This window comes from Prunus persica, chromosome G1, assembly GCF_000346465.2.
Source record: "Prunus persica cultivar Lovell chromosome G1, Prunus_persica_NCBIv2, whole genome shotgun sequence".
Lineage (NCBI taxonomy): Eukaryota > Viridiplantae > Streptophyta > Magnoliopsida > Rosales > Rosaceae > Prunus > Prunus persica.
The window spans coordinates 28,705,871-28,728,567 of record NC_034009.1 but is presented as its reverse complement, the minus strand read 5'-3'; the positions used below and the strand labels follow the sequence as shown (position 1 = coordinate 28,728,567).

Sequence of the window (22,697 nt, the reverse complement as noted above, 5' to 3'; positions counted from 1 at the left end):
TTCCATCATATCTTGTTTAAACTCTTCAAGCATTTTAGGACAGCTTTCAGTATATATAATGTCATCTACATAGAGTGAGACAATGATAATACCTGAGGTGTCACTTGTTTTGATATAGAGAGTAGCTTCACTTAAGCTCTTCTTAAAACCTGCAGTGTTGAAATAGGCATCTATTTCATCATACCAGGCCCTTGGGGCTTGTTTCAGTCCATATAGAGCCTTGTTCAACCTGTATACCTTGGTTTCCTTTCTCTCTTGAACATATCCTTGAGGTTGTTCAACATAAACTTCCTCCTTTAGAATGCCATTGAGAAAGGCAGACTTCACATCCAGTTGAAATAGGTTCCATTCCTTTTGTGCTGCAAGGGTTATCAAGGTTCTGATGGTGTCAAGTCTTGCCACAGGGGCAAATGTCTCCTTATAGTCGATTCCAGGCTTCTGTGAATAGCCTTTAGCCACAAGCCTAGCTTTATTCTTCTGCACAGTACCATCTAGGTTCAGTTTGACCTTGTAGACCCACTTAACACCAATTACTGGTTTGTCAAATGGCCTGTCAACTAATTTCCATGTATTGTTCTTCTCAATCATCTCGAATTCAGCCTCCATTGCACTTCTCCATGATTCATCCAAATCTACTTCTTCAAAGCTGTCAGGTTCTACAATGCACATGTTGCATTGTGTCATGATGTCATTAATACTCCTCCACTTGTGATGTGTGTGATCAAACCTTTGAGTCTCATCAAGCATTTCTTCCCCTTGAGGTGCAATTTCTTCTTCCATCTGCATTTGGGTATCCAAAAACTGAGATTGTTCATCTAATACCCTTTATTCAGTTTCTGCAGTACCTTGATTTCCATCTGGCATAGGCATTCTCACATCTGCATTGCTAGGATTCTCCCATTTCCATGAGGCTTCTTCATCAAAATAGACATTCCTAGACAAGATAATCTTTCTAGTCTTAGGATCATACAGTCTATAGCCTTTTTCACACAATCCATAGCCCACAAAAATGCATTTGTGACTGTTTTCTTCCAACTTGTGTCTCAAAACAGAAGGAATAAGTACATGACATAGGCATCCAAACACTTTCAAGTGTGCAATACCTGGCTTTCTTCCTGTGTAGGCCTTAAATGGTGTCATTTTCTTAAGAGACTTAGAAGGACACCTGTTGAGAAGGTAGACTGCTGTATGAACAGCTTCTGCCCAAAACTCATATGGAAGACTCTTTTCATGTAGCATAGACTTTGCCATCTCAATTACAGTCCTGTTCTTCCTCTCAACAACTCCATTTTGCTGAGGGGAATATGCTACAGTCAGCTGCCTTTGTATTCCAGCCTCACTGCAGTATGCAAGAAATTCATTTGACATGAATTCTCCACCTCTGTCACTTCTAAGTGATTTCACCTTGTGTCCACTCTGCAATTCTGTCATTGCTTTTAACTTCTTGAAACATTCAAAAGCATTAGATTTATTTCTGAGAAAATAAACCCAAGCCATTCTTGTATAGTCATCAATGAATAACAGGAAATATATGTTTTCTGACATTGATGCAATCTACATTGGACCACAGATGTCAGTGTGAACTAATTCAAGTGGAAACTGAGCTCTCCAAGTAGATTCTGCAGGAAATGAGTCTCTATGCTGCTTTCCCAGCTTGCAGCCTTCACAAACTGCAAAATCCTTCTCCAGACTAGGCAGTCCATGAACCATGTCTTGATTTGCCAGCATCCTGATGCTTTGATCATTAAGATGGCCCAGCCTTTTATGCCAAGTCTGCAAACTGTGAGTCACACTTGCTCTCAGCACCAACTGAGTAGCAGGTACCATTGTGAGAGAGAAACACCTATTGCTAGTCATTGGAACCTTAGCTATAGGATTTTGCAGTGACCAATCATCAAAAATTGTCACCATTCCCTTTCCAAATACTAAACAATACCCATGTTCCATCATCTGACCAACACTGAGCAAGTTCTCTTCTAAACCAGGCACCAACATCACTTCTTGAATATGTTTTCTGCCTATCTTGGTTTCTATCACAAGTGTGCCTTTTCCTGCAACTTGAACTGTCTCTCCAGTCCCCATTTTCACCTTAGAAGTTACATCCCTTCGAATATCTATCAGTAGCCTTTCATCTCCAGTCATGTGGTTACTACAACCACTGTCCACATACCAAGAATTGTACCTGTCACGACATTGCATGCATAAAACAATGTTCCAGTTACTTCAACCTGATTGGCATAATTCACCTTCTGCACAGGTTGATTTCCATGGCAATCTCTAACCATGTGACCAAACTTTCCACATCCTCTGCATTTTGGTTTTCCTTCAAACCAGCACTTGCCATAGTGCAGTTTTTCACAGTGCTTGCAAGGTGTTTTAGTTCCATCATTTGATGCATTTGGTTTGGGATTAGAATTGGACTTGTTATTCCAATTCTTCCCATTTTCCTTCCAGTTCCTCTGGGACTTGTTACCTCCAGAAGAACTTCCATTCTTAGAGCTTTTACTCTTTATGTTCAGGCTAGTAAAAGCCTTTTCTGTGGAATTTTCAGTGTGCCTATCCAATCTGAGCTCAAAGTTCTTGAGAGACGCAACCACTTCTTGAATTTCAAGAGTGTCAAGATCCTTTGAATGCTCAATCACAGAACATATAGAGTCATAAGATCTAGGCAAGCTAATAAGTAATTTCTGCACAACTCTTTCTCTAGGTAACTCTTCACCATAACTTTTCATTTGATTAATTAGATCAAACAGTTTAGCAACATAACCAGATAATGACTCACTATCCTTCATACGAGTGTATTCAAACTCTCTACGTAAGCCTTGTAGCTTCACACTTCGTACCTGTTTATCGCCTCTAAACTCCTGCTTCAGAATATCCCATGCACCTTTTGAGGTTTCTTCATTCACTATTCTGGGAAAAATTTGGTCTGAGACTGCACCTTGGATCAGTCCAAGTGCACGAGCATCTTTCATCAAAATCTCAGCCGATGTAGACTTCTCTTCTTCAGCAGCTTTAGATCCTTCTTCCTTTCCTTTTTCCTTCTTTGGATCTGAAGCATCAAAACCATGTTCAACCAAATCCCACAGTCCATGAGATTTCAGAATGGTCTTCATTCGAATGCTCCAAAACTCATAGTTTTCTCCATTGAAAACTGGTGTACGAAGCTCAGAAGAGCTTGATCCTGCCATGTTAGACATCAGACGCAGCTAGAAAAGCTTCGTGAAGTTTTGAGTGAGCTCAACGTCAGCTCAGCCAAACACCAGCTCGATTCTCACAGATTCACGCCCAACAAACAATCGAACCTGGCTTTGAGGCCATGTTAGAATTCTCTGTCTGTATAGTATTTTCAGATTAGGAAGAGGTGTATATTCTGGAGATTTTAGCTAGAGAGAATGAAGAGAAATGGGGAAGGCATTGTTCTATTGAATTCTTACAATCTGTAGCTTACATAGTGTGTCTGACAGAGAGAGAAATGTGATTCTCTCCTAACAGAATTACAGCTGTCACCCTATTAGGTGCTTACACGTGTCATACCAAATCTAAGCTAGAAAATCCACCTAGACTATGATCTAATGGTTCTCATTACATCATTTAAAATAGACTTAACAGAAAATAGAAAATGACTTCAGCTCTAAGAAATCTGTAGAAGGATTATATTTCAACAAATGGTCCCTGCTGTTAGCTTCCGTCAAATTGCTGACGTGACACATGTATGGAGCCCACACATCCAATGGTATAAAATCACGTGACTTTAAATAAAATATAATATATTTTAAAACTTAAAATTCATAAATAAAAAAATTTAAAAAGAATTAATTTTTGTCAAAAATAAAAACCCAGATACGAATACGGGATGCAACGAATTAATTATTGAAGGAGGAGGGCTTGGCTGAAGAATTAATTATTGAAGAGAGAACATTCCCTTGCCTTGGATTGGTTAAGAGGAGATCATCAAAATAAATGGAGGTTGAAGAAGAAAATCCTTTGATGGGTATGCAGGAGGGTTTTTTTTAGGTTGAGGGATAGTTGTAGGGTTTTTTTTCCCCCCCTAAAAAACCTTAATTATTTTAATGAATTTTAAGTTTTAAAATCTTTAAAATATATTTTATTTTATTTAAAATCATGTAACTTTATATCATTGGGGATGTGTGAGCTCCATACATGTGCCATGTCAGCAATTTAATAAAAAATTTGACGGAAGCTAACGGTAAGGATCATTTTGATGTGTGGAGGGTAACCTTAAGGACCGTTAGTGTCACAAAAAAAGTAAGAGACGATAGGTGATAATTTCGCAAACCTTAGGAACCATTTGTGATAAAAATCTCTCTCTCTCTCTCTCTCTCTCTCTCTCTCTCTCTCTCTCTCTCTCTCTTCCCTTCTTCTTCTCTCCCTCTCTCTTTCTTTTTTTTCCTTTTTTCCTTCTTCCTCTCGCCGTCTGACAAGCTTTTCGGAATTTCTTCTTCTTTCTCTTTCCCTCTTCGACTTTTTTTCTTCTTTCTCCCTCTCTTCGATTTGCAATTTCTTTTTTTCATTCTCTTTCTCTATCATCTCTCTCCCTCTTCTCTTTCTCTGTCGATTTCTCTCTTTCTCTCCCTCTTTCTCAGTCAATCGGTGGATTCTGCATTTTTTGCGAACATTGACCGGAGTTGCAGTTCCACCGAATCACGATTAACTGGAAAAATACGGACGGTAGCGGTCCCAAATAATGAAATACCTCAATGTCTCAGGCGGTTTGCGATTCCCGAACCACATCCACACCTAGTTTTTACAATATAGGGAGGAAACCAAGATAAACTATTTTTATCAGCACCAAGAGCAAAAGCAAGGCAGTCAGGCCCGATCCAAAGCTTAAACAAAGCTCAAACAAGAGCTTTCAGTGATGCTCTACCAACTACCATGCCTTTCCTTCTCCACTTGAGATTAATTAACAAAAAGACAGAATTTGTTAGTATGAAATTTGTATTGTCATTTCCTAGACTCTAGCATAGGTGAAATTGGCACAACTCATTCAATCTCATACTTCCGAGGCATGACATGACCGATATGAGAAATTGATTTCAGGTAAATCATGACATAATCATGCATTCATTATAGGATTCCAAGTTGGAGTTTTTTCACTCAAATATTTCTATGTTAATCTTATTTTTAATAGGATTAGATTTTATCTCTTGAGATTACCTTCCTAGTTAGACTCTATGTTGTTTTAAAGTTAAAATATCTTTTATCTAAAACTTGGCAAGCACTTCCTAGTTGTTTCATTGCTTTCATCTTGCTGTCTATTGGTTCCTTTTATAAAAAGATGTTATTGGATGTTATTTGGGATACCATGCATAAAGCTGGCGTAAGTGATAGAATCAAAACATATATCCATAATTGAACATTATTTGATCTTCATGTTTTGACGTCTTTCACCAAGAGTCCATATTGGACGAAATATAATTGTGATGATTGAATAGGATTGGTGGACTCTTGTGCTTCCCTCTGACGAGAGAGAACACGGTTTTGCATAAAAGAGGTGTGCCTCTCTTTTCACAGAGATAGCTTTCCCATATTTTGTTTGAGCATCTAAAATTCTTAAGAAAGCTACTATGCATATATTTGAGATAAATCATCAAGTGTTCTATGTTTACTTGGTGATTTATCAAACACTTTAATCATTCATGTTGCATTCATATGCATGTCGGTGACTCATACGGTTGAGGGCACCAAGACTGTGGTGGCGGTTTTCCTCTGGCGAGCTTGAAGCAATCGTGGCTAGTATTGCATTCAACATAAGGAGTGTCGAAGATCATCCCGTGACAGAAGTTGAGTTACGAAGAAGTCGGTAAACATTATCTAGAATGTGTCTAGGATAAGTGTGTGAATACTTCTTGTAATCATCATTCTATAGTGGATTTGTGTTGAACTGAGGAGTCCAGTGGATTTTTCCTAGAAGTGGGGTTTTACCACGTAAAATAATTCTTTGCGTGTTCTTTTATTTTATGCTTAGCACGTTTCAGGATTGATAAGTCATATCAATCCTGCTACCGAATTTTATTTTTATTTATTCGATTATAATCTTAAATTGGCCTATTCACCATCCTCTAGGCATTTTTAGTTATCCTACATGTATTATCAGAATTCGTGATAATGCTGTTTGAACCCAGAATTCTATTATTTGTTCATCATCATTGGGTTCAAATATTCAGCTTATAAATAGGAAGCTCTATAGCAGTACTCGAGGATTTTCTCTCCAAATCAGACGCAACGTCTTTAAAAACTACAGACTTCAACCTAATCAACAATTGATCTTAATTTGAATTCTCAGTTTAAACCAATCTCACTCTCAAAGATCATCCAGTCAACAACTCCTGCAATCATCTTCTTTATTGCTCTGCCAAAATACTTGGTATGATTCACTAGCATCACTACTAACATTTCTCAAACAACCAAAACATTCAAATTGGATGAAGACATCTACAGCTTTCATTCCTGTTTAGTGTAATTGTATTATATTAAGATAAATGATTTTGCGTCTTCATTCATTTCCTGTTGTATTAGAATTAAGAAAATTTCATTTCCAAGTATTCGTTTATTTGCTTTTAGAAAGCAATTTATTTCAGTATTTATTTTAGATTCTATCAAGGGCATACAAGGTTTATCTGACTAGACCAACCCGATTTAGGATTTTCTTCTTGCCTGATAAACAAAACTTAGCCGATCAAGGGTTTTCTTCTTGACCGATCAAAATATATACTGCCCGATAAAGGGTAATTAAGGTTTGATTAATACTATCACACCTCATATCAGCATAAACGAGCCTACCGTTTAAGGTTCTTTGTGCTCGATCAAGCACATTAAGCCCGATCAAGGAATTCTTTCACCAAAATATGGTTTTTCTGTTTGACTAGGTTTGCTATGTGCCTATCATACCATCAACGCACAAGTGAAAGAATATTGAAGTCATCTTAATTGGGGCATAGAAAAAATTAATCCAAGCCAGTACCTCCCTTGGAGCACAATAGTTTGATTAGAAGTCGAGATCAGTGCAAATCCAACACACAATCGTGCAAATACACATATTTCTATTGGACCGCTTTCAATTCTAATAGTGGCATGCCTACGCAATCCAACAACTCAGAACTCAGAGAAGCAGCCTGATTTTCACTCTCCAGCAGGGGGCCGGGCCAGTTCCTCTCGTTCAAGCTCAATCCGACTTTCAATTGGATCACTTGGAGGCTCACTCACTCACTGCCAAAACTAGCGGTGCCAGCCTACTGACACACTCGGGGGGCTTTGGTGTTGCACAGTCTACACCCCTGGCGGAAAAAGACATCAACAATGTGGAAGAAGAGAAGATTTATTTTGCAGTTCAATGGGAGAGTGATGCAGCTGTAGATGATGGGTTTGTGAGTTCCAATGATAGCAACAATTATGGAATCTAAAGAAGATTCGACCGTGCTCCCATTTAAAGGCTTTTCAGCAAACAATGCTCTGCCTTTACAATTTTAACTTCACCCATCAAAATAAAAACTGGGCAAAATTTGTCGCTGTTAGGTTTTGATGCGCACTGAACGACATCATATTGCATGAAGAACGACAAGTCGAATAAAGTCGGGATCTTAGAATTGATCCAACGGTCTAATTACTAAGCATTCCAAACCTCCTGTTTTAATTGGGTTTTCCCATTATACAAAAAAAAAGCTATTAAAATATCATTTTGAATGGATGGAGCCAAGCATTGTTATGTACAAGAAGAACATGATGATGAACTGAAAGCCATCCCCCAGCAGCACATGATCATTATTTTTTTTTTGTAAATTTAGGTTTTAATTATTAAAAAAATTTCACGTTTGGAAAAAGTCAAAACTTTTTTAAAAAGCCAGAAAAACCTATCAACTTTCAAACCAAAGACATGTAAATATAAAGCATTTCTTAGGAAATCTAGAAATAAATAAGGGTATTTTTGTCTATTTTGATTTCTTTTAAAAATATTTCTCTCTTCTTAAGCCTTTTCCAAAATATCCCTGCTCTCTCTCTCTCTCTCTCTCATTTCATTTCATTTCATATTCAAAAGTCAAGATGCTAGTGTTGTACTTGGGCAACTATCTACAGCGCAGGCTAAGATGTCCCTGTAATCTCTGGATATTCTGAAGGAGTCGTAAACCTTTCCATCCCTGCTCTTCTTGTACTCGAACAACAGGTTTGAGCGATCAAATGCTGTAAGTTTGACAAACCCATAATCGTAGTCCTTAACGATACTCCATTTTGTTTGAACGGGAGCAAAAGTTGCAAGGCTTGCTCCTCCACCACCAGCAACCACATGTATTGTCCCATTCAAGCTGCCCTTATAATAGTGCTTCTCCTTATTGATGCAAATATTCTGCAGAAGGAAATAAAAGACAGTAAAAGGTATATGGATTCAACATCTTGGCTGCAAACTCAATTGGGTCATGAAGTATAAGTTTTCAAATCATGTCAAGGAGTATGTAGCACAATATGAAATTTACAAAGCATAAAATTTGTGGTTTACCTGGTAAATGGGGCATGTCCTTTCGTAATTGTGCACATGACCATATACTGCAATGTCCACCTTGTACTTCTGCCATAGTTTCTGAAGGCTCTCCCTCCCCATTGGCTCCTCAAAGGAACCTTCAGCCACATAAAAGCTCGCAGAAGAATAACCGAGCACCCGATGTGCCAGAAATATCAGCCATGGTTGCTTTTGTCTATCAACTGATGCTAGGCAGTTCTCAATGAACTCGTATTGCTCTGTTCCCTCTCTCCAATCATGTTCTGTGTCGGCAATGCAGAATCGGAACATGCCATAGTCAGTTGAATACCTGGAAACAGAAACTAACAACGTTCAAGAATAGTTCCTAGACCTTTCAACAGGTTGTCCTGGAATTGTTCCATACCAGAATTTAGCCCTGTTTTCAGCAGGGACATAAAACATGGTCTGTGCTAAGACACCACATTCCCCGCCTGAATCCGTGGTCCCATAAAATGATCCGGTGCCTGGCCAGTCACGCTCATGATTACCACTGGAAGAACAAATCATATATCAGCACATAAGACCAAGTGAGGAAAATTACATTTCAAACAAGCCGTGCAAGTGTATTGTGTGACAAACCTTGCAATCATGTAAGGAACAGCAGATGCTATTGGCTCAACCTGTGCGGTGAATTGGTCCCACTGTGAAATGTATCCATTTGCATAACATATATCTCCAATGTGGAAGACAATATCAATGTTCTTTAAGTCTTGGATAAGTTGCTTAGTAGTGTTGAGAGAGCCACGCTGGAAATTATTATATTCATTGGATCCATCAGCTTCATCCTGCAAGATATAACATTAAACAAAGTACTTAAGAAACAGCGTGTAAGTTTGTTGAGTTGCTTGTGTTAAAATTTAACAAAAAAATTGGACAGACATATTCAAACTTAAACATGAAGCAGCAAAACATTCAAGTAAACAAAAATTCGAGTAATTGGTATGCAATTAAATAAATAAATAAAAACCAGTCCCTTATTCCTCATAGGCTACTTCACAAATCAGCGAAATATTTCTCAAGTGTGATAATATGATAAATTGGGAAAAAGAACTAATAACATGTTTATTCAATATCCTATAAAATTGTTTACTTCAGGCATGCACATGGGCATATCAAAAAACAGGGGTGCAGCATTCTGTGTGGACAGTTTTTAAAGAGAGTCCAAACCTTTCCCATGTCACCAAATATGACAACACGTTGAACAGAATTTTGACCAGGATAAGGAGACGCTCTGAACTGGTATTCTTGACTCAAAATAGATGAGTCATTTGACAATCTGTGCCCTACCTTGTAGGTGTACCTGCATAATTATCAAGAATCGTGTACATGAACAGCTGACATTTTAATATATTACATGTACTGTTAATCTAATAATACAGTAAAAAAGTCATACATTACTTACTGACATGTCATCTCTATATATTCCTGGCTAAATATATGTTGTTCAAAGCATAAACCCTTTATATCTATCCTAGTATGCTTTTACAAGTTGAATAGTATTTAAACGTTGGACATTAAAGTGAATTACACTGATTGATTTATTCAATAGATAAAGAAATGAAGCTTAGAAGACAGAACCCACACTAAATGTTTCAAATCTATACAAAATCAAAAGAGAAACAGTGTCTGCCAGAAGAAAATGTAGCATACACTGTGTTAGGCCACAGTTCCTTCAGAAAAGCAGTGTGTATAAATCCAGGATCTCGCCATCCCACTGTCCTTGCTGGTGCACCTGTGTATATAGTATATACATGGTTAAGGTGAATCATGTCTTAAATAATTAACATATATGACAACTTCTACAAGTTTTATCAACTAGACAAAATAACAGATAAAAAGAAATCTTAGCAATAGCAACCACTTTCACTACTCATAACAAACCTTAGTCATCATGTACGGAGAAAATTGCAGTTATTTTTCCTCTTATTTGATATATATTTCAGTTTTCAACTTTAATGTGATTTCTTGATATATATGCATTTTAAATTAGCACATGATTTTGCATGCAAATTAACTTCTGAGACATCAGTGGTTTCATAGTCAAGATAATGCACTTTCAGCCAACCCCTGACATATATTACAAACATAGGTTCGCATGTGCAAAGAAAAGTAAACACACCACACAAGCTGTTGCGATCGAAATTCAACGTCCCAGCCGAGGATCTCACAAGTTCTCCTTTTGAACCCCATTCAACAAAAGGGGTAGCTTCCGTGATATCATATCCACTTGTCCATGTCACAGTCATCTAAATATCAAGTCAGACAAGTTATTTACTTGAGAAATAGATGAACACAAGCTTTTTGACAAAGGACAACATTTTGATTGAAAGAAAAAGAAGTGAATTATGGGGGAAAAAAACATTGCAACATAATATTCTGTACATAAACAGAAAATTCCCAAGAAGAAAGTGTACTTACTTCATTCCATAGTTTCCCTTGTGCTAAGCGTGGATAAACTGGAGCTTTTGGATTTTTGAATGCAATTTTATTTGATACTGCCACCAGCTTTGGCTATTTTACAAAAAAAAAAAAAAAAAAAAAAAAAAAGATATAAATAGATTGAAGCAGGGGACAATTACATAGATAGCGAAAATAAGTAGTTAGTAGAATAACTTTTTGAATTTTCTTAAGAAATCTCCTAAACCAACGCCCAAAGGTCAATTTTGTCCTCTAATTAGAAAATTGAATGTAAGAAAAAGTATGAAGGAGAAGATAACAACCATTGGTTCTCTCAAATTTCAAAAATGTAAGAACATATAGTAGTATTCACATAAAATTCCAGTTATAAAAGAGTCTAAAGAATAGCATACGTTTGATAAGCCACCAGAGAATAGTGCAAAAGAGAAGTCTGATCTCTGGTTAATTAACTGCAGTTTCAAGAAGCCTTTCCCAGTATCTTTGTACCTGGGACTAGTGTAATTCGCATACTGGTACTGCAAAAATGAGAAAAGAAAGTATAACAGATTAAATATATCTCTATCCCCTTCAATGTTAAACATGCTTGGAAGCCATGTAAAAAGTAGCAATGGAAAAGCAGCCACTGTGGTGCTAACCTTTATAGGTGCTGAACACAAAAATGGAGCGGAAGTGCTTGGAGTTTCTGGAGGGCAGGTCGAAGCACTGCAAATTCAGACAAATCCTTTCAATTCAATCAATGTTATTTAGTATACCAAAGATCAAGAAACACAAATGCAAAATTATCAGAGAAAAAAAACATGCTAGAGCTTCCATCAGTTGACTTGAGCCAAAGAAAGTTCATTTACTGACCTGAAATTGGCAGGAGAAAATACTCCAATCCAATCATCAATTGAAGGGTTTGGAGAACTGAAGTCCAATGTCACCCATTCTGAATATTGCCCCTAAATTAACGAGTTAGGAGAAAGTACATCAGTACCAAAAACACACACCAAGTGATCAAAAGTATAAATTTTCAACCAAAAAACAAATCAATTGTTTGAAGTGGCATTCAGTCTCCAAATGAATAATACTTAAAGACCATAATTTCAATGACAACATGTTGCTTTTTTAGATATAAGGGCCGATTTTTAATGAGAAGCTCCAAACAGGGTGATTAAGAAGTTCACCTTCAGTCCAAGAATTGTAGGGGAGGCTTTAACATAAGCATGGGCATGAAGGGCAGATACTGCCTTGTGAACAGCAATTTTCGACAAAGGCTGATCTCCATGAGACCTCACTTCTTGAAGAGTTGCAAGAACCGCTGCGACTGCCAAGAAGAAATATTGCAACTTTCTCATCCTCCTGCCCCCTAAAACCAAGTCCAAAGAAAATTACGGAAAATCCATTGTCTAAATTCACCATCTCCAAAAGATAAAACCAAACACCAAAAGAAATTTTTTTACTTTTCTAACTTTACAAAATGAAAATCTGATAGGCTAGCAAAATCGTAAACAGTTAGCTGAAAAAAACTCAAAAAAGCAAATGGGTATTGAAATTCCAGCAACAAGAAAACAAACGAAGCAGGATTTAGAACCGACCTGTTGAAAAAATAGTAAATTGAAGCCTGAAGCTAAAGAGATAGGTACTAATGATGTGTAGTGTATTTTACTTATCGGAGGGTCCAGGCCTTTTTAAAAGATTGCTGCAAGCAAGGACTTTGCGAATATTTGAAAGAAGATTCGATCGCAATCCAGATTTACATGGCAAGTCAAACATTCAATTGCTTTAAAAATCCCCGGGCTTTTATAGCCGTTAGGCCATCCTCAAAGGGTAAACCCAAATTTCCCTCCTATAAAATACAATAAATTATGTATTCACTCTACTTACATAAAAGTCACTTTTGATCCCTGTAGTTTGGCACTTCAATCATTTTTGACCATATAGTTTCAATTCTGTCAATTTTGACCATGTAGTTTCGTATTTGTATCAATTCAAGGACAAGTTAGTATTCTTGTCAATTTCTTTGACGATGCAAGGGGCAATTTCGTCAATCCAAAATCCTTGAGCATAAAAGCGTGTCTGAAACTCCCTTAATTACATATTAGGGCTTGATATTGGTCATCTGGATTTATAGTTCTTCAAAAATTGGGATTAGTGGTTGAATTTCGAGCCTTAATATGAAATTGGGAGAATTTCAGACAAGCTTTTACGCTCCAGGGTTTTGGGTTGACAAAATTGTCCCTTGCATCGTTAAAGAAATTGACAATAATACTAACATGTCATTGAATTGCTACAAATACGAAACTACAATCGTAAAATTGACGAAATTGAAACTACATGGTCAAAAGTCGTTGAAGTGCCAAACTACAGAGACCAAAAGTGACCTTGACCTAATTTTTTCCTCTGGACTCAAAATTTGAGTCCATAAATTTATTAATTTGTTTAAAAATAGTTAGTTTCTAACTTTTTTTTGTCGTTAATTTTTCTTGACATCACTTTTGTCTTCATGATTTAAGTTTCTAATTATTTTAACTGAAAAGGATTGAAATTCCAAAACATAACGTTATTTATGACTTGTTTCCATTTTTATTTTTTTTTGGTTTATTTATGACTGGTTTACATGATTTTTTGTAGTCAGATTTTAAAAAAAAAGGTATGCAAAAGCAGAACATCAGCAGTGTTTAAAAAAAAAAGAAAAAAGGAACATCAACAACGTTTTAAAAAAAAAAGAACATCAGCAACGTTTCTAAATATTTTTTTTAAAAAAACATGGGATGATGCCTTATATTTTCTTTAATACTAGCCTCTCTGCATGCGCTTCCGCTCTTACGAGAGGTTTTTTTAAAAAAAATAAGTAAATTTATTTTATAATTAAAAAAGATAATGGGTAGTTGTGTTCCATAAAAATAGGATCCATTACCTGCTTTTTCTTTTTCTTTTAATTTTTTTAAATATGAAAAAGTGTGAATTTACCATATTATCCTCATTTAATTAATAATTTGAATTCTTAATGTTTGCATTAACCAATAGCATTTTTTAGTATTTTGAATGTTTCACCATTCTCTGCCTTTTGCTTTATATATATATAGATTTATAAACGTTGCTGATGTTCGTTATTTTGACAAATTTCGATGATATTTCATATTTTTCAGACACAAAAAAAAAAAAAAAAAACCAATCAGTTCAGTTATCTCTTCACGCAGGCTTGCTTCTAGTTTTCTTTGTGGGCTCCATAATTTTGCCCGGACTGGAATGTCAGGCCTAATTTGGCCTGATCTTGGGCAAAAATCCAAATTATCTGTTTGGCCTGCTTTCATTGGAGGATTCATTCTATAGTGAAAGAATGTCATATATCTTAACTGTTGGATCGTGTTAACCAATTTGATCCAACGACTAACCAATTTAATCCAACAATTAATAAATAGGGTCTTATAGAATTCTTGTCCATTGGAGATGAGCAGTGGAGCCATATATAAGGCCCTTCGCTATAGAATTTTTCCATTGGAGATGAGCAGTGGAGCTAAACTAGTCATTCTATAGTGAGAGCCCTTAGATGAACTAGTTATCTCTTAGTTGTTTGATCAAATTGGTTAGTTTAATCCGACAGTTAAGAGATATTGCCTCATCTAATGACCTTAGATAAGGCCGTCACTATAGAATTTCGCAAGCTAAGTGATAATGATGTGGTCTAACTACACCATTTACTTGCTTTTCCTTCTGCGCTGAAATGGGCTTGTGGGGTTTCAAAAGCTTCTTTCTTGGGCTCGAAGCAAAGAAAGAAAAAAAATCATGGAGTTTTGCAAAATCCTAAAACACATATATGTAAGTCACAAGTCAAAAATATGTATCGTTCTTGCGAAAGTTGAAGTCAAACGAGCTTGAAGCCACTAGGTAGGTATTTTCAACATATATAAATCTCGTGTTCATGCTCTTTTTGTATATGTGTTCCCTAATAAATCCATCGTGTAAACCGCTTATCCTCCACGTATCTTGTATAGCCTGGACTTGGATTGAGGCCAGGGCCTATACTAGATCTCCTAGGTTGAGATGCTCTTCGAAAGAGACCTGCACACTTCGACAGCTATTAGAATAGGAGTGAACTGGGGTTTTGTCCCAGTTGAACTCCCTCCGATGGTAAAGTCAAATGTGGTTTTGAGATGGAGAGAAAATGGATGTAGGGTTTGTAATATAAGAATACTTATTACCTTTGTCCAGAGTTAGGTGAGGGGTATTTATAAGGGGAGAAGGAGAGACAAAGATATTCTTGAGGAGATCTTTATCTTCCTTCCTTCTGGTGGGACTGGGTCACATTAAATGACTTGTCCTGATCACCATGTTGTCTGACAGAGATCAGGTGGCGAAATGACACGTGGCTTTGGATGGGAAGTACATTAATTGGTCTCTTTCCCTCGCTAGGTTGTTGATCAGACCGGTGGAGTGATTGACTTGACAGGGGTCTGATCATGCCTGCATATAATCAATGTGCCTCTAGTAGTACACGGCACCACAGTGGTAAGGTCAATGATCGACTACCCGAGCAGAGTTTCGCATTTATCCTGTCAGGTTCTGGTTGGGGAGCTTCTTGTCAATACCTAGGGTATTACATATGATTGGGTCGGTACAAAGGTGACCCAGCCTACCATAGCCACGTGGTGTCTTCTAATAGACTCAGCTCGCAATGGTGGTATGAGCTATTAACACATGGCATGCAGCAGAGTAATATTAAAAGAAGAAATAATATAAATATATAGCAATGGCGACAGTGGCACCACCACCCGTGAGACACACAGGTCCCATGATGAAAGCCTACAAAGCTTGGTTTGGAGGAACCCCAAGAGCAGATTATTCGAAAGATTAGAATAACACTCTTCTCCAAGAATGTCAAAATCCTCGAGAAGGGTAAGGTTTAATCTCTCCACATTTATATTATCTACTTAGTTATGTATTTTGATTTAATTTTGTATGATAATGAATATTGCTGTTAATTTGGGTTTTTCTTTTCTTTTTGTTGTAATGTTAATTAGTGTGTGGGTATCTGATAAAGAGCGCTAAAGAAAAGAAACTTAGAATTAAGGGTCCAGTCCGCATGCCTACTAAGAGCAGCTCCAGCAAGGGAGCCCAGCCCGAGGCGAGAGCAGGAAAAAAAAAGTCGCTCCAGCGTGCAGCCCAGGCCCGGGGGTGGTGTGGGACCCACCAACTCGGGCCAGCTCGAAGGCGAAACCAGCCCGAGGTCCAACTCGCGTGTTGCTGACGTCAGCCTCGCGTCATGCTGACGTCAGCAAGCGCGTTTCAAATTTGTTTACAACGGTAAAAAAATTTGAACCAGCGCGCGCTGATGTCAGCGCGACGCCAGCTCCAACGGTACGCTGCCACGTGTCGCCTCCCCAGCCTTCCAATCTGCTTCTCCAAATTAATCCAACGGCTGAGGCTTTTTGGGCAATAAAAATATGAAAAAAAATCGTAAATTTTTTTAAAAAATTCTAAAAAATTCTGATTTTTTTTTTCTATAAATACCTATCAATACCCTTCACTTTCAACACCAATACTCATACATTTTCTTCTACTTCTACCATTATTCACTCTTTATACTCAACATTTTCCTCTTTTTCATCTAGTATTTTGATTTCATATTTTTATGGCTTCTTCTATCGAAACCGGAGGGGCTTGGAGCACCATGGAAGATGTTTCATTGTGTGAGGCTTGGCTCCAAATTTGTCATTGTCCCGTGTCCGGCAATGAGATGAAATTTTTTCATATGTGGAAAAAAATTCATGCCGACTTGTGAACCATGGCGGCGACCTTGGTTCTCTTCTTCTTGCAAAGCCACTGCTATGAGAACTTGCTCATCGACTTGTCTCTGCAACTCATTGACTTCATCTGCTCTACGATTTCTCTCTCTTGTTTCTCTCTCTTGCCTCTCCAAGCATCTCCTAAATTCTTCCATTCAGAATGAATGAAGTATGAATTCTAAACTCTGAGAAATGAAAATATAGAAAGATATGGTGTGAGAGGTATGAGCTGAGACTCTGGTTTTATAGAAAATTTTGGCAAGATAGACATGCCACGTGGCTTGATTTTATTGAATGAAAATCTTATCTGAAATTTGAAATTCATCCGAAATTTGAACCCTAATTTGTATGAAATTTGAATTTTGAAATTCATCCGAAATTTGAACCCAAATTTATCTGAAATTTGAACCCAAATTTATCTGAAATTTGAACCCAAATTTATCTGAAATTTGAACTCAAATTCATTCGAAATTTGAACCCAAAAATTTATCTGAAATTTGAACTTTGAAATTCATCCGAAATTTGAATCCAAAAATCTTATCCGGAAATTTTATCTGATTATGAATAGTCTTGACACGTAGGAACCCGAAAATCTTATCTGAAAATATTACCCAAATTAATTATTTTCATTAAAAAATATGAGGAAAAAACAAAAAAATGAATAGTAATTGCCCTTAGCTAGGGCAACGGGTGGAAACACAAATTACTATTTGCAAGGGCAACCACTATTCACGTGAATAGTGGCTGCCCTAGCTCCACCCTTGCCATGGCTAAGGGCAAATGGGTGGAGTTGCTCTAAGGTTCTTCATCACTACTAGGAAGTCCCCTTGTGGAGAAGGTACGTTTTAAATCTTATCATATACATTATTTTCGAGCAGAAAAACCTGATTATTTTATATCACTTCTCGTCATTTAATAGGAGAGATAGACATAAAATGTTCATATTATAGCGTTCATTTCCTTTTCTGTTGAGGATGAATATTTATGAATAAGTTGTGGGTGCATATATGTGTATATAGGAACCAACACTCGGGATAGGTTTGAGATGCGAGTTCATAAAAGAGTGATGGACCTCTTCGGCACCCCAGAGGTGGTCAAACATGTCACCAATATACAGATGGAAGCCCGCGTCGACGTTGAGGTTACCATTGCCGATGTTTAAATATGGGCTCTAGCTGCTGGAAGCTTCTCTAAAGAGATCTCATTAGTTAATTAGTATGTTTTTAATTTGATATTCTTGTTTTTTTAATAGAGAAAAAAATAGACATCATTAATTTGAATGGGAAATTTGCATTTCATTAACTAAAAAAAAAAAAATTACATAGCCAAAAACACCACTTGCTAGCTTCATCGAAAAGGTGATAGCTTAGATAATTTCCTACAGCTCTTTGAAGCTCTTCTTTTACAAAATTTGTGCACCAAAAAAGTTTGAAGCAACCCTAGCTATCTGCTCCTTGTCAATAGTAACACCCACGAGACCAAAAGTCCTACAACCAAAAAAATAAAAAAATAAAAAAAATCAAAGTAATGTACTTTTTGTGAGAAGATGATGAACATCAAGTAAAGAAAGTCAAAAAAGGCACTGGCAAGTTGCTAGCAGACGTACCTCCAATAATGGTTTTAATTTGAACTTCTAGTTCCACTGCCCCACTCAAAGCATACCCTAATCATATCAAAACCATATATCAGAGATAATTAATTGAACTAAATTTCTTATATAATGGCAGCTGTTAATCACTAACCTTGCTCAAAGCAACTTCTGGTGGTGTTAACCCCATTCTGGCAAATACAAGCGAATGACTGGTCCAAACCAGAAAAGCCACACAAGCCCTCACTTGCCTCACAATCCTTGCAGGCATTGGTGTAATAAGAATCATTATATTGCAGAGAAATTCCAAATTTCCATTTCATTGGATCCCCTTCATCCCCAAACTCATAAATTGATGTGTATGAAGAGCATTGGAGCTTTGGGAGAACCAATGCATAACCTGAGCCAACCCCAACTTGAGAGTCATAAACACAACAAGTGGAAATTGGTGCATTCTGTTGCAACCCAATGCCAGCCACCCCCTTGCAAGAGTACAACCCTCTGCACACCCGGGAGCCCGACCCGGTGTCACACAAATCTTCATTGGGATCAAACACAGGGGATGTCGTTGAGCAGCCAAGTAGAACAAAGATGTTCTCCTCTCTTATAGTGAAAGGACTGGTCCTGTCTAAGCTGAAGCCACCTGAATTTTGCATAGAAGAGCATGTTGACATAAGCGGGTCTGTGACAACAATGGTGCTACTGTTGTAGTCTATAGAGGAAATGGTGTAGATACCAGTTCCGGTAGAGAATTGAAGTGTTCCTGAGCTGCATTTGATGTATCTAACAAAGTCAGGGTGGCCACAGCCAAATCCAGTGCCAAATGGGAACTTTACTGGGATTGTGCCGCATGTGTCATGACAGAGGCCGTTGATAGGGATGGCATGGCCTGCATGGATGGTGGATGAGACGGCGTGGAGAGGAAGCAAGAGAAAAATGGTGATCAGAAGCAAGGTTTCTAAGGCAGATGGCATAGGTGAGGGTTCAGAAGGAGTTTGGAGATTTTTGAAATGAAGAACTGAAGAACAACAGTAATGCAAGAAGAGTTTCAACTTTCACATGACAATATGAGCAAGTGTTATTGTAAAGGAACACAAAGGGGAGTGTTCTTTTCGGTGGAGGTGACTTAACTTTCAACATCCTTCCTAATTTTTCTTCCTAAAAAGCAGAGCCCATGTTTTATGTGGGTTCTACCTATAAAGCAATATGCATTTTCAAAAGGATTCAGAAAAGGAGAGAAATCAACTCCATAATAGTAAAAGCGAAGGTGCTTGAGTATGAAACAGGTTTCTGTTTCAGCCCACTGATCCATCACAATTAATTGTTACTTTCTGGTATGTTAGTCCTACCAAGGATGATGGCTTTAGATTTAACAACCTTCTACACTTGCTACCTGAAGGTTTGGAGCGGCCCAAGTCCCAGCTCAAAGTGCAAATCCAATATTATTGGATGCATATCAAACTGCAACAAATCAAAGCAAGAATGAATTTAAACTGTTCATTGATTGCTTACAATCAGAATCAGATTACTTTGTATTAATATTCAGCCATTATTGATTAAAATTTACAGAAATCTAAATGATTTTGGCGGAAAAAAATGGTGACATTGTATGTACTTGGAAACCAAGCAGCTCTTCATTCCACTGCATCAGTCACGACCTGCAAACTATGATGAGGTTTGCTTGGCTCTTTATTCAACAACCCAAGAGAAACCCAACTGACAAATAAGAAAAGCTATAGCTCAGTGAATTCTCAAGTTAATCTTCCCCAATACCAACTACTTTAGTTGTAGCCAGGATACAGAACCTGGTTAGGCCCCATCTTTCTTTTCACTGTGCTCAACTTGTGATTGTCAAACTTTGGAACTCTTGTGATTTGCGACAATTATACAACACTTTCAAGTAAATATGATCGTCAGACCTATGGTTCACATCACCCCTATAAAGTCATAAGAGCTTTCACATTCGAAACGATCTTCTTATCACATGCATCTGAAAGTTGCCAGCAAACACACTCTGCAACAAAAGCCTCCAGCAATGTGAATTTCATGTGCTTGACTTTAGCCTACAGGCCATACACCTCCACCTCATTGCCATTTTGAATTATTGAAATGTAATTAGTGCTGGGAGCAGAAGCTCAAATTGACAAACTTTGCTCCCAGAAGCACCTAAATTCATGCATTCAGACCAGCCCAATTCTTGAAAGCAACAAGTGCTTCCATTTTCCTGAAATTCCTCTTTCTCAACTTTGACACTTTAAGCTTCTTATGGGTTTCCATGAATGCCTGTTTGTACCTCCACTTATCCACAAAGACTTTCATCTCTTGAGATTTCTCAACAACTTGCATTACTGCATCAAAAAAGCCTCCCTTAACAAGAGCATATAGGAATGCATCAACCATGTTGTGGTCAAATTTAATCCCCTTTTCTCCATCAACTGAAACATTTCTCTTCACCTCATGCCATAGCATCAGAACACAGAAATATTTCTCCACAGAAACATACCCACTAATTAACGATAAATATGTCTGTTCATTAGGCTTATGCTGCAAGAATATCATCCTTCTAAAAGTCCTCCTCGCATCTTCTAGACGCCCAGCTTTACAAAAGGCATGAATAATGGAATTCCAGTCATGGGTACCCACTTCAATTCGAGGATCCTCAACAACCTCATCTAAGAAGGCAGCCATTAACTCTGGCCTATGATTCTCCATTAAACCTGTCATTATTGTTAAGTAACTCCCCTTTAAGTCAGATATTCTTGCTTCCCTCATGTCCCTATACAAAGAAAAAGCCGATTGAAAATCTTGACTTGACATCGATGATTCTATTAGAGCATCATATGTCCCCGTATCTAACTGAAGCCCAGAATTACTAACATCCATGACCAGTTGAGTGGCTTCAGCAGTTCTATGCTCTTTGCAATAAGCCTTCAAAATTGGCACATACACACCAAGCCCCAAGGAACCTCCCTGAGCATTCATTTCATCAAGAATGCCGTGTGCCTTATCTGATAATCCAATATGAACACAAGCATTAACAATACCATACCCAACTGATCTATCTACCACGACTGTTGAAGACTCTAACTTTTGAGCTTCAATGATCAAAGTCGCCAACTCTTTCACACTTGCACTCATAAGATATCCTTTGACAACTTCACAATAAGTTTCTTCACCCAGATTCAAAAAATCTCCATCTCCTTCTCTGAGAATACGCAGAATAGTTGCTGAAACAGATTCTAATTTGCCTGACTTAACATAGCCATTAATCAAATTACTCTGAAACACCCTTTTATTTGAAAAACCAAACCCACCCATCAGTCCCTCTAGCTCAGTTATCTTTTCCTCAAGACCCTTCAATGCATACAAATAAGCAAGAAAACCAAAACTCGATTCGTCAGGCCGAACACCCAAAACCGCCATTGTTTCAACAACTTTTTCGGCATCACTCACCGATTCAAGTTCACGACAACAACCCTCCAACGCTGCATTACAAGCAGCCAAATCCGGTTTCATGGACTCCAACTTCTCATCCAAGGCAATCCTACAATTCTCTTCAAAAACCCGTAAAAACGCAACAAAGTTACCATTTTTCCTACTAATTTCAATGAGAACATTGCCCCATACACTAAATGGCAAGAAAAACCTGTTCTTGAACACACTTTTAATCAAAGCAAAAGCAGGTGCAGCAGTATTGGCACATTTCATAGCATCCAACAAAGTCCCAACAGTTTCAAAATCTAAGAATCCTGGGTTTTTCTCCACGACATAAACTACCGTAGCAAAAGCCCGCTTGAGGTTGTGAATGTCCCCGAGTGAGGACAAATGGGTGATGAGAGAATTAGTGAGGGACTTACTCGGGAAGGCAGAGCTGCCTGTGAGAGTCTTGAAGGACTTCCATGCCTCATCAGTGTTGTGGGTTATAAGGGACTTGTGGAGGGTGGCCTCTAGGGTGGTTATGTGGTCTGGGGCTAGGGTTTTGGGAGGTGGGGTTGGGAGGTCACTGTGAGATTTCTGGGAGGGTGGTAGGTCCCTCTTAAGGGCAAAGACTGAGGGTTGGAGGAAGGAGTAGAGGGTTGGGATTTCAGGGGTTGATGAAAAGGGTCTGTGTGGAAGCAAAGTGAGAGCTTTTCTCCACATTCTATGATCCAAAGACTCAAACTCTCTCTTCCTCCTCTGTGCTCTGGTTAATAGAGGTTATGCTGCTGCTTCTTATTCTGTTTTTTCAATAAATAAATTTTATTTGAAACACATTATCAATAGCTGGAATAGCTCAGCTGGTTAGAGCGTGTGGCTGTTAACCACAAGGTCGGAGGTTCGAACCCTCCTTCTAGCGCTTTTTGATTTACTTTTTTTCCTCTCGGAAGAAATATAATTTTGGATTTCT

At 37.8% G+C, this 22,697-nt stretch overlaps 5 protein-coding genes and 1 non-coding gene across 7 annotated transcripts; 2 read left to right on the top strand and 4 right to left on the bottom strand.

Annotated features, from left to right (window-relative positions):
- LOC109947157 lies at positions 2,139 to 3,191 on the bottom strand. The gene has a single exon (XM_020556684.1). The coding sequence runs from the start codon at positions 3,189 to 3,191 to the stop codon at positions 2,139 to 2,141; it is 1,053 nt and encodes a 350-aa protein (XP_020412273.1).
- Positions 7,858 to 12,674, bottom strand: LOC18790960 (probable inactive purple acid phosphatase 1). The gene is made up of 13 exons (XM_007221968.2): positions 12,532 to 12,674; positions 12,121 to 12,302; positions 11,804 to 11,895; positions 11,590 to 11,656; positions 11,347 to 11,469; positions 10,955 to 11,047; positions 10,656 to 10,782; positions 10,187 to 10,268; positions 9,704 to 9,836; positions 9,116 to 9,321; positions 8,901 to 9,026; positions 8,516 to 8,825; positions 7,858 to 8,365 (listed from the first exon to the last, which is right to left on the bottom strand). Exons 2-13 carry the CDS (start codon positions 12,289 to 12,291, stop codon positions 8,060 to 8,062), a joined length of 1,836 nt encoding a protein of 611 aa, XP_007222030.1. The 5' UTR covers positions 12,292 to 12,302; positions 12,532 to 12,674; the 3' UTR covers positions 7,858 to 8,059.
- On the top strand, positions 15,635 to 18,133 carry LOC18789008 (40S ribosomal protein S20-2). The gene is made up of 5 exons (XM_007224489.2): positions 15,635 to 15,649; positions 15,739 to 15,832; positions 15,958 to 16,032; positions 17,513 to 17,560; positions 17,742 to 18,133. The coding sequence occupies exons 1-5, from the start codon at positions 15,635 to 15,637 to the stop codon at positions 17,882 to 17,884; spliced, it is 375 nt and encodes a 124-aa protein (XP_007224551.2). The 3' UTR covers positions 17,885 to 18,133.
- Positions 17,997 to 22,613, bottom strand: LOC18790772 (pentatricopeptide repeat-containing protein At1g69290). 2 transcript variants are annotated; one of them, XM_020564317.1, is made up of 5 exons: positions 19,926 to 22,613; positions 19,047 to 19,771; positions 18,465 to 18,953; positions 18,329 to 18,385; positions 17,997 to 18,209 (listed from the first exon to the last, which is right to left on the bottom strand). In XM_020564317.1, the coding sequence occupies exon 1, from the start codon at positions 22,448 to 22,450 to the stop codon at positions 20,483 to 20,485; it is 1,968 nt and encodes a 655-aa protein (XP_020419906.1). In that variant the 5' UTR covers positions 22,451 to 22,613; the 3' UTR covers positions 17,997 to 18,209; positions 18,329 to 18,385; positions 18,465 to 18,953; positions 19,047 to 19,771; positions 19,926 to 20,482. The 2 variants fall into 2 exon arrangements, with proteins under 2 accessions (XP_020419906.1, XP_007225125.1); XM_007225063.2 differs by having other exon boundaries at positions 18,465 to 19,771.
- LOC18791530 lies at positions 18,166 to 19,284 on the bottom strand. The gene is made up of 3 exons (XM_007222455.2): positions 18,465 to 19,284; positions 18,329 to 18,385; positions 18,166 to 18,209 (listed from the first exon to the last, which is right to left on the bottom strand). Exons 1-3 carry the CDS (start codon positions 19,282 to 19,284, stop codon positions 18,166 to 18,168), a joined length of 921 nt encoding a protein of 306 aa, XP_007222517.2.
- TRNAN-GUU lies at positions 22,573 to 22,646 on the top strand. The gene has a single exon. It is a non-coding gene; the product is annotated as a tRNA-Asn (tRNA).